Here is a 16,659-nt window from a genome sequence, read left to right as displayed (position 1 = left end):
ATAAAAATCTGGCAAATATTTATGGCTTTACAGTGTTCTTTTCAGCTCTGAATTCTACCACTAGAGGGGGCTCTGTACTTTGTAATAGATAGTGTTCACATTGTGTACAGTGTGCTGCTGCAGATAAACGCAGCTGCAGCCACGCAAAGCCACTTTACCTAAATTACTGGGCTACTTCTCTTTTTTTCATTTTCAGATTATTGCAATGTATCGCAGGGAGAGATGGAAATGAGACTTTCTACTGATCAGTTTGCTTCATTATTTTACTATGAGTTTAATAAGACGTGTTACCTGTATACTGTGTCTCAATAAAACCCAAAATGGGTTAAACTGCTATGCAGTGCAAGTCTTATTTCCATTCCTGGCCACAGGCAATGTTTTCTGAGAGGGTGCAATTTTTTCATTTCTCGTGGGATGTATATGTTTGATCAATCTCTGGCTAAACAAGCAAAGGTATGAGCCTTAACAGTTAGGGGTCACAAACAATGTAAAGTTCTGTTGACTGATTGGGTGTTGCTAGGTTAGTTGTTAGTTGTTTTAGTGTATTGTATCGCACCTTATGTCTTTGTATGTTATGGTATTACTCAATGTTTGTTTCAGTGCTGTTTTCTTTTGACTGAGTTTGCTGTATATGTGTTCTGTTGTGCAATTTTTTTATGTATGCAGGCTATCTCTGTATCCCTGAATGAGATGCAAACACCTAAATCTAACACTCACACATGGGCTACTGATTTGCTTGCATGCAAGTGCTACAGAAATGTGTTCCATTTTAAAGCACTGGCAAAACCTTAATCTGTATATGTCTGTGTGGAATAAGTGGGAGGTTATTTTTTATATATTTATTTATTTTTCTGATTAGATGTCCTGGTGAAGCGAGCTTGTATGAGTTTTGAAAATAAACTGCTGGATTAAGAACGTGGTGTTATTAGTATTGGGGCTGCCATTTGGCTTTGTTTTTTGTACAATATTGCAAAACCTCTTTATTAAGGCTTGGAGTAACCTTAATTTTAAACAAATTAAATCATTCGGTAGTCGATCCCTACTACTCATTTAAGTCTGTGTAATGTGATTTATTTTATTTTGTTATGTTATATGGATCTCAATGCAGATCAAATAGAATTGTAAGGTCTGATTTCTGAGAACTGCTCAATTATATGTATTTGAAGCCCTCCCTGTATATAATGTATTCTAACAGGGCATGTGGAGAGTATTTTATTTTGTAGATGTTTTACTTTTTTTTTTTTTTTTTTTTAATAGCATTTTATCACCTGTCTGGGGTTATTTGGAAGTTCAGGGGTACTGTTCTTGTAAAATGTTTAAAAAAAAAAAAAAAAAAAAAAAAAAAAAAAAAAAACTGTTATGACTTTGTGACTTCTCCCTGCGGAGTTAGATTGACCTTCAGCTTTTGCATGTCACCTTGATTTGCAGTCAAGGTTTTTGATTCTCAGATTGATTTTGATTCTCAGACTGATTCAGTCAGTATTTACACCTTGTAATAGTTATTTTTCACCGTGGTTAGCAGGAACATAATAGAACACAGTATGAAGTCATTAACATTTCATCTACATTTGATCTGCATGGTTTTTGCATTGCTCAAAGTTCTACAAACTCCTATTTCAGCAATTTGAGAATACCACTTTAAAATCATGTGCAGAGCAACCAAAATGCACTTGGTGTGTGCACAGCACTAAGCAATCTGAGAATGGTCCCTTAATTCTGGTCAGAAGAGGGTACGGGCCAGAGAGAAGTTATTTAAGATAAGTTCAGCTCTAAATGGACGTTAGTCTGCAAACAAAAAAAAAAAAAAAAAAAAAAACACCCTTCACAGCTAGGGAAAAAAATGCCCCTTGTTCACAGCTTTTAGTGGCATGTTGCCGATTTCATAATGGTGTGTTTGCTCTTTGGCCCCTGTTAATAAACAGCGAATCACAACTCAGAAAAATCTGTGTAATGGTAGCTCCAGGGATCGGCCTATTTTGCCTCCCTGGTGCATCAGCACACACGACAGCTGCAATGCTGGCTCCAGGGATCAACCACTGTGCTGCCTCCCTAGCCCATCAGCATGACAACCGTCTGGACTGAGCTGAGTAGGGTACTTCTCTGGGGTCTTCAAGTGGGCACCTTCCATCCTTGGTGTTTCATCGACTAGCGCACAACACTTTAAGAGGGCTCGACAGTGATTCTGGAGTCCCACCCCCCTCAACTAAGCCCTACTTTATTTACAAATGCAGCTCTGGACTTCCACTGAGAAGATCTCCGATTCCCAGCACATTAAGTAAATTGCATTGCTATAAAAAGACAGGCGTTGCATTCCCAGTTTTAGATTCACAAATTACTATAAAGAAAATAAAAATGTTTTCATAAATTAGGGTGGACAGAGTTCTAAATCGTTTCTCAGGCCATTCAGTCAAGTACTTCAATTTGTTCCATTGTTTTAAACTAGTTAAGCTCGTACATTTTCAGGCATCGAAACCGATGTCTTGTTTTAGGTCTGCCGATAGTACTGACTTAATTTCAATTGCGGAAACAAAGCAATTGCATTGTGTCAAATTCTCAGCAGTTAACCCGTTTACAGTTGCACATGATACAGACACACAGCACTAGCATTGGGTTTGAGGGGGGTGACTTGGACTTTGGCCAAAAGCTTTAATTTAATTTATATTATTTACACATAAAGGTCATTAAGATCAATAATCACTTTTTACAATATCCAAACATTGTATCTGCAGTTAATATGTAACCCACAACTGCTTGGGTATAGAGACCATTGAACCCTGTAGAAAGAAAGAAAAAAACGATTTGGTCCATACTGTGCAGTACAGCCAAACGGTGTATACGATTTATATTTGTTATACTGTATTCTTCAAGCTAGTTTAATAAAGTGTAATAAAGCTCATTTTATTAAAAAAAAAATAATAAAAATTGATTTAAAAACAATGAGATACAGCATTGATAACAGATGAAAGGTGATTCTGTTAAATCATTTGTATATAAAGATCACTTTTACACTGTCCCTGTAATTGTTGTTAATAACTGTTCCGTTGAAGCATACCTTAAACTAGAAAAAAAAGGTTGTTCCTAATTGTGTATGATCCTGGAAAGTGACATTCTAATTTTTGTAATTGCAGTGTGTGTTAGATACATGATTTAAGAAGGCTGGTTTAAATCCATTTTTCAGCTGTTTGTTTATATAGGATTTAAGAACAGTGTTGTAAATTTGTTTCTCTCTCTCTTCCACAATTTAACTTTGAAATGTAGTAAATTTGCTTTTGTTTTGTTGTTTTTGTTTGTTTTTATATAACAGCTCACAGGCATTCTTGTGAGGGGTGCTAAGCGAGTCCAGGTGAATGCTTTTGTTGAGAAAATCGAAGCTTTTAGGTGAGTAAAGTTTTTACAAAATGCATTTATTCTACAGTCAGATTTGCATTTAATCGCAGTAAAAAATGCAACCTATCTGAAGTAATAACTGCTTTTAACAACATTATGCTGTAGCTGCCCATTAAGCTTTCAGATGGGGGCTTGCATGTTGTTTCATTGCATCACAGTGTACTTCTAGTTCTAATTCTAAATCGCAGTTGCAGTGTAGTTATAGTATGTCTTCATTATAGTATGCAGTCAGTTGCCCCAGTGTAATTATTTCACCATGGTTTAACCAAGTTTTTAGTGTCCAATGCAGTGCTCCACCTTTATAATGCCAGGAGCCATGACCATGCCGAAATGGATTTGTGGTGTAAAGGGATACAGCTAGGGAGCACTGTGACTGTGCTTGCTGTAGGCTAGTGAATGTTTTATATGTTGGGCCCCTGCATCACCATGCAATAGTGGATAGGCAAATTTGAACAGCCAAACAATAACTAAACTGTTAAGTGGTTCTCTTTCTCTCTTTTGAAAATCGATCCTTTAAGTTGATCCTTGCTGGTTAAATTGCATGGGACAAACTTCTGTTTTAACAGGTTTGGGGTCAATACCCTTTTTTTAAAAAAAGAAAATTCCAATTCCCTTTTTAAAATCAGTTCCTAATTCCTATTTATTTTTAAACAATTCCAATTCTAATTCTAAGTGCATCAAAGGAATTGATTAAAAGGGAATGGGAATTGGAAATTGGAATTGACCCCAACCCTGGTCTTAATATTGCAACAATCAATACAAATGAACCGATAGTATCTCCTATAGCTACACTATATGACACCTGTTCATTCAGGTTATAAAAAGCAATACTGGACATTTAAAATATGCGTTTTTCCATTTAACTTTTTTTTTTCTAGAGAATTTTTCAGTTAAACAATGCATGTTTCATCTGTGTGATTTGAGGGTATGATTTTGGCTTTTAGAAATGCTGGTACTGTATGTGTTAGAGTTTCTTTTATCACTATGTTTTCAAAGAAACAATCAAACATACACAGCTGTCAATGATTATGTAATTACTCTATAGGGCTCACTGGAATCAAGATCAGTTGTTCTTAAAAATAATGTACACTAAAAACTGCTGACATGCAAATCCCCATTTGCATACCTTGTAGCATATGACTTTGACAGTGCTAAGAGGCTTTTTCCGCAAAGCCCAGAATAGAGCCCTTTGTCTTCAGTGATAATACAACCCATAGTGTAGACTCTGCAAACCTGATATTAAAATGATCTCTGCGACTGCTACAGCAAATATTCACTGTCCTCACCAAGGCAATACCAGCGAGCAGAGTTTATGTATTGTCATGACATTGAGAGATAAAGCGGTGCCCTTTGAGGTGAAGCTGTTCTTTTAGGTCAGATTGATTGCATTTGACCCAATATTGGTATACTGTACAAACTGACATTCAAATAAGGCCTGGTGTGCTTAGTGAACGGTTACTCAAGTTAATTTTAAAAACTATAAGTAAAGCTGCTGTGATTTTACAATTTTTTGTAAGCCATTTGCAGTAAACATGGCAATGTTTAATAAACGGACAGGGCCATTTCAAGTAAGGTAGAAAAATAAATCATTGGCTTCAGGAAAAGTTATTTGTACACAGGTTTTCTGTGATGGAGTACAACACATTCAAAAAAGCCAATGACTAAGTTGCATAGAGCAAGATTTTAAGCACACGCCAACTGTTGCTTTCACTTTCAAACATTCTGCCAATGACCAAAAGCAAACGGAGACCAAAAATCAAATCAAATACTGACTTTGTAATAAAACTGCTTTTAGTTTTACAAAAACATAAGTTTAAAAAAAAAATATATATATAATAAAAAAAATGAATCATCAGTTGTGTTCTGGAGGATGGTTTATATATCTCTTCATTTCCTGTAGCATCAGCCAGTATCCTCACAAATAGCAAATGTCATGGAAATTGGCAAATAGCAAATGTAACTTCCTGCTCATGTAATTACTGACATTGTTTTATTAAGACAGGTGCTGTCCCCTGCAAAAAGGTTTTCCTTATTTTGCAATGATTTTATTGAAGTCCAGTAATGGGGATATACTATGGACCTGGTATATGTGTCTAAAAATGAGTACCGTATTACTTTGAATTACTGCCGCCCTTGTATAAGCGCCACATTCAGATATCAGATTTGTAATAGACGCTGGGCTCGAATAAACGTCACTCTCAATGATGAAACATGTACATTTCTTCCCTAACCTCAAATAAATGCAGCACTTATTAAAGAAATGCATACAAAACACAGTATGGCAAAACATTACAAATAAAAACAACATTGGTTGAATGAACATGAATAAAATGTATTTAAAAGAATACAGTTACACACTGGAGCATACTGCTATTTTACTGTGAAGTTTATGGAACTCAAACAAAAAAGAATACTGTAGGTACACAGCACTATGTACTGATACTGGTGTAGGAGTAAATACAGCAATATATAGTATAATATAAAAAATAGTCTTGTATGCATGGTATTTCAGCTAATAAAAGACCCTGCAGAATCCTTGATCCAGACAAGAAGTTCAGAGAGTGGGGGTGTGGTGTTTTGGAGTGTCAGTGGGGAGCAGAAGCTACTAGCGCTCTCTGTGGCGTTGCAGTTTAGGGGATAGCCACAGGATCTACTTCTCTTCCTCACCGAAGCCCTGTCTGGATCAGGAGCTTGTGACTGTCTACTTGTCTTGCTGGTTGAAGAGAAAGAAACGCACCTTATATTAAAGAGTTCAGCCCTGCATCTCTTGGATACTGCTGTAAGAAAAGAAAGGGAAAATAAACTGACCTCCTCGGAGTTGAATTGACATTTCTCTTTTATTGTTATTTCCCTCTGCATGTTACACTGGTATGAGACCTCATCTTGTCAAACACTGGTCTGATCTGCAAGCTCAGCAGCTTTCATTTTAAAGTTGTTGGACTTCTTTGCCATCCTCGTCAAGTTGAATCCGCAGAAATAAACTTCAATGTACGCCTCCCTCAAATACCGTAAAAGAAACGCTTGAGTAAGCACTGCCCTTGACCTGTTTTTAGCAATTTAAAATAAATGCGCCGGTGTTAATGAGAAGTCACAGGGCTAACTCCTGGAACAGACAGATGCAAGTGCCCCATGGTGCGATACAGCTAGTCCGCACCCAGGCACACTGAGCGGTATGCACTACGCGACTGACTTTTCTTACAATATTGTAGAAAAATTGAATGGTTTAGTTCAGTAGTTTTCAGTACCACACCGTACATATATAGCCAAAAGTTTTGCATCCCCTAGAATGTTACTTAGGATGGAGACATAATTAAAAAAATAAAAATAAAAAAATAAACTGTATGAACATAATTACGATATTTTATTTAACATTCTTAACTTTTAAATTAACTTCTGCGGGAAACTTCAGTAGTACTACAGTATATTTCATGTTAGATTTCGAATTGTCACATTTTTCAATTTTTGGAAAACTACAAAGCAATATGTAATTCAGTATGTTAACGTAACATTATTAACACTAGGACCAGAGATATACTCATACCTAGAAGCCCCATAGCAGTCTTCCTGACTGCTATATTCAAAACACCATAAATACTATAACAAAAGGAGATGCAGTCGGATTGTAATTTTTTTTTTTTTTTTTTGAGTATGTCCCCTAGACATCTAGACTGTGACACACACACATATTGCATATATATATATATAGATATATATATTCATATATATTATATATAATATTGATATATTCTTTTTAAAGAAAATGGTAAGTTTATTTTGTAAATAAGTCAGATCTGTTTACAACATACATATTTATAAAACTGAAATGATAGCAGTACATTTAATGTCTCTGTTTATCAGATGAGCAAAAGCAACTGAACAACGTAGATAAATAAACTTTGAAAAAAACATTTTACAGAAGTGCGTAGCATGAGAAGTTGTAAAAAAAAAGTCTAATTTCTTTCTTTTTTTCGACAAAAGGGTATTACTTTACCTTGAGTCCAGCCTTTCATTGGTCATTCGGTCGGGCAGAGAGTAGAGACTAATTACATCAAAACAGATTGCGGACTGGTAAAAAAATAATAAAGTAGAATACCGTTCTGTGTAATCACAATGCATTTGTTTTCTGTGTGGCCGTCAATGTGACTGCTCCCGGGGCTCTTGGGTATAGCATAATATATCTCCTGCGGTTCATGCTTTGAGTATTTAATGCATACAGACAGAAAGGTACATGAACGTGCAGCCCCATATGTGTTACACGACTGGAGAAAATTACATTTTATAACCAAAAACCGCCAAAATGCCTGCCGCAGTGCTTCCATTTGACATTGTGAAGGGTCGTGTAAAACATTTTGTTCATAGCTGTATTTTGAGGTGCATTCACATTTAAGAGCTGCTGTTCATTTCTGGTTGCCTGCCATAGCCATACTTTAGTGTCTTTACAGAAGTAAGAGCCGCTGCTCAACTTTAGCTGGTAATACACAGCAGTGCTCCAGATGGTACTGGTGCTTACTGATTTGTTGGCTGATATGGCAGAAAACTAGAACTGAAGCAGCTCCTGAACTCTTTGTGGTATTTTACCGACAGTAGCTGAGAAGAATAATTGTTATTTATCCAGAGATGTAAAATTTACATAGGTATCCTGGGTTGAGCCAAAGTTAATTTCAGACACAAACAAAGTAATACTGGCTTTCCAATAGTAATGTGCTTATGCTGTGCTTGCAGGCTTCCATTAACTCTGCACCCCCCTTTAAAACTAACATGTTTGAACAATAATGCAGGCAGGTGCTTAAGCATTGGGAGGTTGATTAGATTCTTTTGATTGCTACCCAACAAAATCAGAAGTTTTAAGAAGCTTCAATCTGTAGTGTTTTTGTTAGGCCAACGAGACACTATTTTCTTGTTTGATGCATAGTTCAAGGTGTAAAGATGTTAATCGGACAATAAGCAAACTTTTTATTGTACAGTGCATGTCAAAGTGTAAAAAGGGTATCAATTGTTTAATCGGTATTGAAGCAGAATCTGTAATATAATGCATGTTCTGTTTTAATGTGCTGGCTAGTGAAATAACTTTTTGTTCTAAACCACATAAAAACAAGTCTTTGTCACAGAGTTTTATAACTTTACAAACACTCAATCATAAAAACATAAGAAGTCCTCCACCTACTCTATGGTACTGCCTTCTTGGACTAGCTCCAAAGGAACAAAAACATTTGCCTTAAGGAAACCATACATATTCATTTTATTTGTAGATTAAAATGTGACACTTTTGCTGTTTCCCTAGAGTTAAGATTATTGTCTTAATGCAATTGCCTTCCTTGTATTGCCAACCAAACTGTAAATTTAAGAGGTTAACCACTGCACAATGTTTGGTGCCATCCCAGTTTGGAAAGTGGCTTGTTTGTATGGATTAGCAGGCAAGTTTGTTTAAAAAAAAAATATGAAATGGAGTTAACCACTTGGCAGAAGAAAAATAACCCCTTTGCAAGCAAGTCTCTGGAGTTTAGTATGTGTTTAGTGTGTGTGTCCCGTGACTGGGGTGTTTGTATCGTAAATCCCTCTTTGCGAACGTGTTCTGGCATGCTTATGTTCTTTAAGCTGAACTACAGTAATCATTCGTACAGACTGACAGTGCTGTAATGCTTCAGGGTTTCTGTGACAGACTGACTTTTCTTGTTCACGTCATAAAATTGCAAGTTTTGCAGTCATCTGGTCCTTTGTAAATTAACTTAAAAGTGATAAAAATCTATGGGCAGTCCCATGCAAATTTGTTAACCAAAGGCTGAACTGTAAATAAAGCTTATTTAGTAATCTGTGTATAAAACCTGGCATATATAAAGGAAGATTACATTTAACTAAACGTATGAAAGAGTAAATAGCTTTACTGTATTTAAAAATAAGTTTCAACATAAACCAGCACAGGTTTAATTTCTCTTTGTGGTCCAGGTTATATTAATAGGAAATTAGTTAAAAATGTATTTTTTTAGTCTTGAGACTTCTAGGGCAAGGGTCAATATTAAATGATAGAAGTATTTCATAACAGGAGTAAATAGTAGCCTTTTGTTGTACATTTATTAGGAAATATTCAAACTAAACGGTCAGAAGTTACTCCGTTAAATGAGAGAATATGATCTTGGAAATGTTCTTCAGTCTGTTGTTGCCCTTTAAATTCTGTGTGCATAATTTCATCATGGTCTACAACTACATTTATCCTTTCTCCTCATGTTCTTATTATTCATTCAGTATCAAAGAATTGAACCATTTCTGGTTATGTATTTGATAATTAACTTCACCTTCATAGTTGACTTCAGATCAGAAAATAACAATAGATTGCAGTCTATACCCTTTAGAGCAGAGATACAATGGACTTTGTAATATGCATAATCTAGATTGTGGATAAACCATATTATCTAACCAACTATGAAATAGAGATTTGCTGGCTGTTTATTTCAAATTGGATTGAAAAAATATATATTTCAATATTCTATTTTATTAACGTTTTAAATAACAAAATAAACTGAATGGCATAAAATACCACAATGGGATACGATATTAAGTTATTTAAGCGATTGGAAGCTGAAATTACTTTTTTAATTTACTTTCTTATACCAATACAATACTGGTGAATGGTAATCAGTTTGTTTGAAAACCAGGCTTTAATCACTGGTGCACAGGCAGTGATTCTGTGAGCGCAGCGGGGCTTAAGCACCAATGGGAGAAAACAAGGTCCCGCATAATGCAAATAAATCACCTGTTCTGTCAAATGATAGTGTGGATGCTTCACAAGCAGAACTGCTATTGCAGCGTTTTAAAATATAAAATCAATTTATACAAAGTTTCCCAGCTTTCTTGAAAAGATCTGGCAGATTCTACTGTATTTGCTGAAGTGATTTTCTCCCACTACTAATTAAAGCAAAAATAATTAAATATTCACCTAACAATTTCATCCCGAGGACTACAGTGAAACGTACCGTCTTTAAATTTGGACTTGGTGAAGACTGCATGTGTACACGAGTACATTCATTATTGCTGCTAGTAATTCATAGCCAGCCAGCATTTTTATAAATAGCAACACATATAATGTACAATAAAATAAACATTTTAGTTGTGTCACCGGTGTCAATTTCAGGCGGAGATTCATGGTCAGCAAGGTGACACAGCTGAGAATTTTTTTCCTCTGTCATTCCGTCTGGTGCTGTCAGTGTCAGTTTCTCAGGACTCAGTACAGTTAGTTGCTCAGCAACGAGGTGCAAACAGGTGACTGATTGATCTGTATGAGCATTTACGAAATCTAAATTTTATAACAGTGTTTATTTTTTAGCAAAAATCGAAGCCTATTTTTAGGGACTCCAACTGTTGTTGATTCCAACTTATGCACTTCACAAAAGGATTAGTAAGTTTACCAGGACTAGCACAATATTGTTAGTTTCTAACTTTATATATATGTATATATATAATCTCATACACATGTTTTATTTTTTTTTAGACAATTTTGTTGCCAGTGTATTCGAATTACTGTAGTGAAACAATATGAACCTTTCTGCAGCAGTCCACTAAGTAGCCAGTTTCTTCAAGGACTTTAAACAGCGGAGAAACAAAACTAACAGAGATGGAATCAGAAAAGCAACAAGCAATACAATAAAGGGTTTGAGAACAGAAAGGGTTCCCAGGGAGCAGTTCAAAGAGCAATTTGTGAAAAGAAAATCACAAACCACTTGGAACATTAATGTAAGAATTCACAGGAGTACTAAAGCCTTTTATGACACATTGTGTAACATTGGTGTATTAACCTTTCACAAAAAAAGTGTTGCAAATTGCATTTTGGCATAAAGACCTTAATAAATCTGTCCCCATTGAGACCTATTCCAGTTATCTACACATGGCTGTATTTACTGTAGATCCAGCACCTTTGATCATTAAAACATGAGCTTTGTTTTTTTATATTGCATTGGGGAGACAATACAAAACACAGAAGTTTACAATACAAAAGGATCTTTTTGTATTATAAACTTCTGTGTTTCATATTGTTTAAGCTGAGCAATATAAAAAAAACTAAGCTCATATAAAAATAAATAAGTTCAGTAAAATAGCAACAACAACAAAATTGATTAGTGTGCAACGACCATGTGAAGTTGGCAGCTTTGTAAATGTATTATGCTGATAATTGTATTGCCTACGTGTAAAGGTAGTAGTTATGACCAAAGTACAGGACAACTGCAATTTAGTTTTCCTTCCTTGATGTTAAAATCACGTGTTTCCACTGACAGCTGTGCATAGGCCAGTCAAAGCTCACACTGCGTGATAAAGAAAATGATCAGAACTATGCTAAAATGTTTTACCAAAAGCCAAATGGGCACTGCTAAAATAATAATACAAATAAAAAAAAAAAACAGCTCCCCCATAATAGCTCCTTCCACGTATCCCACAGCTGAAGATACTGGCATTTGGTATGGCAAGCGATGACACTGGGTCTGCTTTGGTAATACAGTAATCCGTCACATATCCCCCCAAACCATTTATTTGTCATGATCAAGCTGTTCAGCGCAGTGTGAGAGAGAACCAGAACCATGGTTGGATACCGAAGCAAGTTGAAACCGCCGACAGTCTGGCTAGTACCCAGAGTTTGTTTATTGTTGAACAGAGCCGATCAGTTCAGTGTTTTTAGATCCCACCAAAGTTTCTGTACACTGTGTTGTATGAAATACATATGCTACCATTGCTGGTAGCGTCTCTTGAGCTGTGTGTTGATATGTAAATAAATTCTGTTTGCCTGCGGGTCATATCAACTTCAACCTCTATCTTGATCTTCTGCCTGTCATTCAGCACCGAATGCACGCACCCAGAATGCAGACGGCTATCCTGTCACAAGCATTAATACCCTTTATCTTTCTAAACAAGGGGTTTAGGGGAACTCCCTAATTGAAGCTGAATTCCTATATTACTGGTCAGGCCGTGCCTTTGCCGCCACTTTCAAGAACGCAATTCTTGGCCGGTTTGTCAGGTTCAAGGACCTGTATCCTGGTAATTTTGGACTTTTCCACTAGTGCAGTGCTGTTATTAGATATACCTGTCAGAAGGCCATTCCATTTGTACCATGTGTATTTTATATATATAAAATATAATCTCAAATCGCAAATAAAGAAATGTTCAGTTTATATAAAATATATAGGAGACAGGTACGTCACTGTATATAAGAATACAGAACCACTTATCAAATAAGAAATAAAAGAGAAAATGAAACAATAGTTCAGCACTTTACAAGGGATAGACATACCATGGATGGACCGTGAACCTAAAGTTTGTAGTTGTAGAAAAAATGTAATTAGATAATGTAAAATTATAGAAGAATAAAAAAAAGAATAAATAGACTAGATATCATGATGCCTGAAGCTTTAAATAGAAAGGAATATAGTGAATGACATCACAAAGACATTAGATTTAAAGAGAGATAAATGTGTGATTACCATGGTATCAGCAAGCTTGTAAATACCTCCAGTGTTTGTTTCCAAACACAGTTTCCTTTGACAAATATATGTTAAACAGAAGTTGGATCTTTGAGCAAAATATATATATATATATATATATAATAAATAAATAAAACTGAGTATCCGGGTGAGAAGGGCACAAGTCAGGGAGGCCACCAAGAGGCCTATGGCAACTCTAAAGCAGTTAGTCTTCCATGGCTGAGCTGGGAGACACTGTGCATACGACAACAATAGCCCAGGTGCTTCACAAAACTGGCCTTTATGGGAGAGTGGCAAAAAGAAAGCCATTGTTGAAAAAAACTCACATCTGTCAAACTCTAGCTGAGATCTGAAGGCATGTGGGAGAGACTGAGACCAAGTGGAAGAAGATTCTATTGTCTGATGAGACCAGAATAGAGCTTTTTGGCCTCAACGCTAAGCACTATGTTTGGCGTAAGCCTAACGCTGCACATCATCCTGAGAACACCATCCCTACCGTGAAGCATGGTGGTGGCAGCATCATGCTATGGGGATGCTTCTCTGCGTCAGGGCCTGGAAAGCTCGTGAAGATAGAGGGCAAAATGGATGCAGCAAAGAACACAGAAATCCTGGAGGAAAACCAGCTGAAGACTTGGGAGAAGATTCATTTTCCAGCAGGACAATGACCCCAAACATACAGCCAAAGCCACATTGGAGTGGCTTAAAAACAAAAAGGTCAAAGCCCAGAACTCAATCCATTCAGTGTCATGCTCATCAAACCATTGGGCGACCACACATGCTCTGTGGATGGGGGCATTGTCATCCTGGAAAACAGTTTATTGTTTGAATTTACTGAAACGCATTGCATCTTTTGAAGTAAGTGTAAAGTTTTTTTACAGAAACTTTACACAAAGGTGGAGATTTTTGCTGTGTTACGACCCTGATTTGAAGATGTCATTAGCAAAGGGGGCCGGTTGTACTAACGAGGTAAAACATAATAACACAAAATATTCATAATAAACTTGCGTTCTTATCAATAAACAGTAACATGTTTATGGGACTCGCTGTCTGTAGCTTGGTGTTGTTTACATTATCATCAGCATATTTTAAGTGATTGAAAGCTGAAATTACTTTTTTAAAACACACTTTTCTTATACCAATAAAATATTGGTGAGCTATAATGGGGGGAAAAAAAGGTCCTGAACAGTGCAAATAAATCACCTGTTCTGTCAAATTATAGTGTGGATGCTTCACAAGCAGAACTGTTATTGCAGAGTTTTAAAATATAAAATCAATTTCTCCAAGCTTTCTGCATTTTCCTCGTTTTTCTTTTGTATTTGTTATGCTCTTTCATATCTAAACCTAGTAGATGCAGTGTCCGTCACTTCTGGCAGATTCTACTATTCTACAGGTGCCCTGTCGGCCACAGGGGTCGCTCATGTGCGGTGAGCCGTGGATTCCCCTGACGACCTAAGCTCTCCCTACCCGGGCAGCGCTTGGCCAATTGTGCGCTGCCCCCTAGGAACTCCTGGTCAACGGTTAGCTGTGACAAAGCCTGGACTCGAACCTGCGATCCCCAAACTATAGGGCACGTCCTGCACTCCACGTGGAGTGCTTTTACTGGATGCATCACTTGGGAGCCCCTTAAATTTACTTTTATTAAAAAATTATATCAACACATTTTGTGAACATTTAGAAAAAAATAACATTTCACAATGTCTTGAAAACTTTTACCACCTCTTGAGACATGTTTAACTTAACTTTTTCTAATTTTGAAGATGGCTAACTTAGCCTGCCTTAAAATAAAATCAGTCAGCTGGGTTTTCTACTTTTTACTTTGTGTATTCAGCATCAATGATAAAAGCAGTTTTTGTGAACAACAAATTCAGCTCAGAGAAAAGACCATCTAGCAGATTGAACAAAGGATCTAGTCTTTTACAGAACATTTAACAGTGAAAAACAGTTTTTCTCAGAGCTGAAGGGTCATTGATCTGTCACCTCAGGGTTTATTATGCTGATGAAGTAGTTCACAGTGAGGATAGTATGCAGGAGTCTCCACTGCAGGTCCCACAATCTTTTACACGGGGAGTTTGTAAAAAGTCCTCCAGGCTTGCTTGTCCTCCTCTCCTGACCCCAAACTTTCCCTCCAGTGCATGTCTAGAAGGGCCTTGAATCGATCCTGGTGCTTGACTTTCACATACATTTGATACAGTGTTTTTCCTTCTAAACTGGACAGCTGAAGTTTACACAAGTCCTTCATTTTTAAATCCCTTCATTATTTGAAATAATTGCTGGAGAGAGTAGCAGAGATATAAAAGGAGTTTGCTGAGGGATTTGACATTCATTAAAAAAACATCACCCACCACATGGCCAGACCGCATGGCCAGGGCACCGGCTGCACACTCGGGACAACCAAATTAGGAATAACCAGCACTTGTTCTCTAAACGGCATCGGAGGAAGAAGCCACCTCCACCTCTGTAAACGACCCTTCACTTTTTTTAAAACTTCCCAGTTTTTCTGCACCACCTTCTCATCTCCAAAATACCCCCCCCCCCCCCCCCCCCCCCCCCCCCCCCCCCCCCCCCCCCCCCCCCCCCCAAAAAAAAAATATTTACAACCTGTCTGACTCCACTGTAATCCATCCGGTAATGTCAGAGATCTGCATCCCTCTCCCTGCTCAGTAAGCACAGCTCTGCTCTTGCACCAGTTCACACATGCTGATGAGCTCTTTTTGAAATCTTCCTGACTTTCACTTAAAACCTGTACATCCTCCTGATTGCAGACAAATACAACAATGTCATCAACGTATGCTGCGACCTTTATTGACTGAGTAAGGCAGTTAGGAATGAAGAAACCTGTTAAAACATGTCTTAATTGTCTGGTCAGGGTGCATAACCTTCTCAGTCACCACACTCTTGTCTATTGGCCAGGGCTCTGGAAAGGATCTTATACTCGAAGCATAGCAGCGACACAGGCCTCCAGTTTTTGACAGTACAAAGATCCCCTTTGTTTGGAAGGAGTGTGATAATGGCTCTCCTGCAGCTCAGAGGGAGTTCTCCTTTCTGAAAGCTCTCTTCAAACACATTGAACAGAATTTTTAACAGGTCCCAAAAACCTTTAAAAAACTATGGGCAGTCCATCAATTCCAGGATCTTTACCTCCTCTATGTCCCTGGAGGATGCTAGAGCTCTGCCACAGACAGTGACCTATCTCGACGTCAGGCAGACCCTGGAGGAAGACCTGTACCTCCTCAGGTTCAGCCTCAGCTTCCATTGTGAATAGGCCCGAGTAGAACTCAACAGTGTACCTATGTATCTCCTCCAGCTCCACTCTGTCCGGCCTCGTCAGGGCAGTGAAATATCTTCTGCTGGGTGCTTTTCTTCATCAATCCAAAAACAGAACTGTGTTAGTGCGTCAATCTGAGTCGAACCCTGTACCCTGGACTTCACCTGTGCTCCCTGCTCTGTTACATCCAACAGATGTGCTATTAATTGTTTTTTATACTTCAGATTTTTAGTCAGCCTGTCATTTGGGTTGGAGTCCAGAGCCCCTTGGAGCTCTAAGACGTCCTGCTCCAGCGATTGTAGAGACTCATTAACACTCATTTAATTTCCCACATACTACCACTGCCTCAGAGAGGAAAAAGAAGCTTTACAAGCCCTCTGTCTTTCCCAGAAAAAAAATGAAGACACTTTTTAAAATGTGGATCATTTAGTAATCTAATATTACATATATTGTGTTTAATTGTTGAGAGGTAGTACTGTTACAAATTTTTGACACTCCTGTTGTCATTATAGAATCCAGTTTAAAACTTTCTCAAAGTAAAACTGC

At 37.3% G+C, this 16,659-nt stretch overlaps 1 protein-coding gene across 2 annotated transcripts in view; it reads left to right on the top strand.

Moving 5' to 3' along the window:
• LOC121316264 (lysosome membrane protein 2-like) overlaps nucleotides 1-16,659 on the top strand; it is a 35,302-nt gene that overhangs the window by 11,639 nt on the left and 7,004 nt on the right. For both annotated transcript variants that reach the window (XR_005950370.1, XM_041251232.1), the window contains exon 9: nucleotides 3,305-3,378. Coding sequence is in view for 1 of the 2 variants with exons in the window: in XM_041251232.1 (XP_041107166.1) it covers nucleotides 3,305-3,378 (74 nt within the window). In the remaining variant the exon portion in view is untranslated. The remainder of the gene's footprint in view (nucleotides 1-3,304; nucleotides 3,379-16,659) is intronic.

Source organism: Polyodon spathula, chromosome 1 (assembly GCF_017654505.1).
Source record: "Polyodon spathula isolate WHYD16114869_AA chromosome 1, ASM1765450v1, whole genome shotgun sequence".
Taxonomy (NCBI): Eukaryota; Metazoa; Chordata; class Actinopteri; order Acipenseriformes; family Polyodontidae; genus Polyodon; species Polyodon spathula.
The sequence above is the reverse complement of the archived record's forward strand: the minus strand, read 5'-3'. Positions and strand labels throughout refer to the sequence as shown.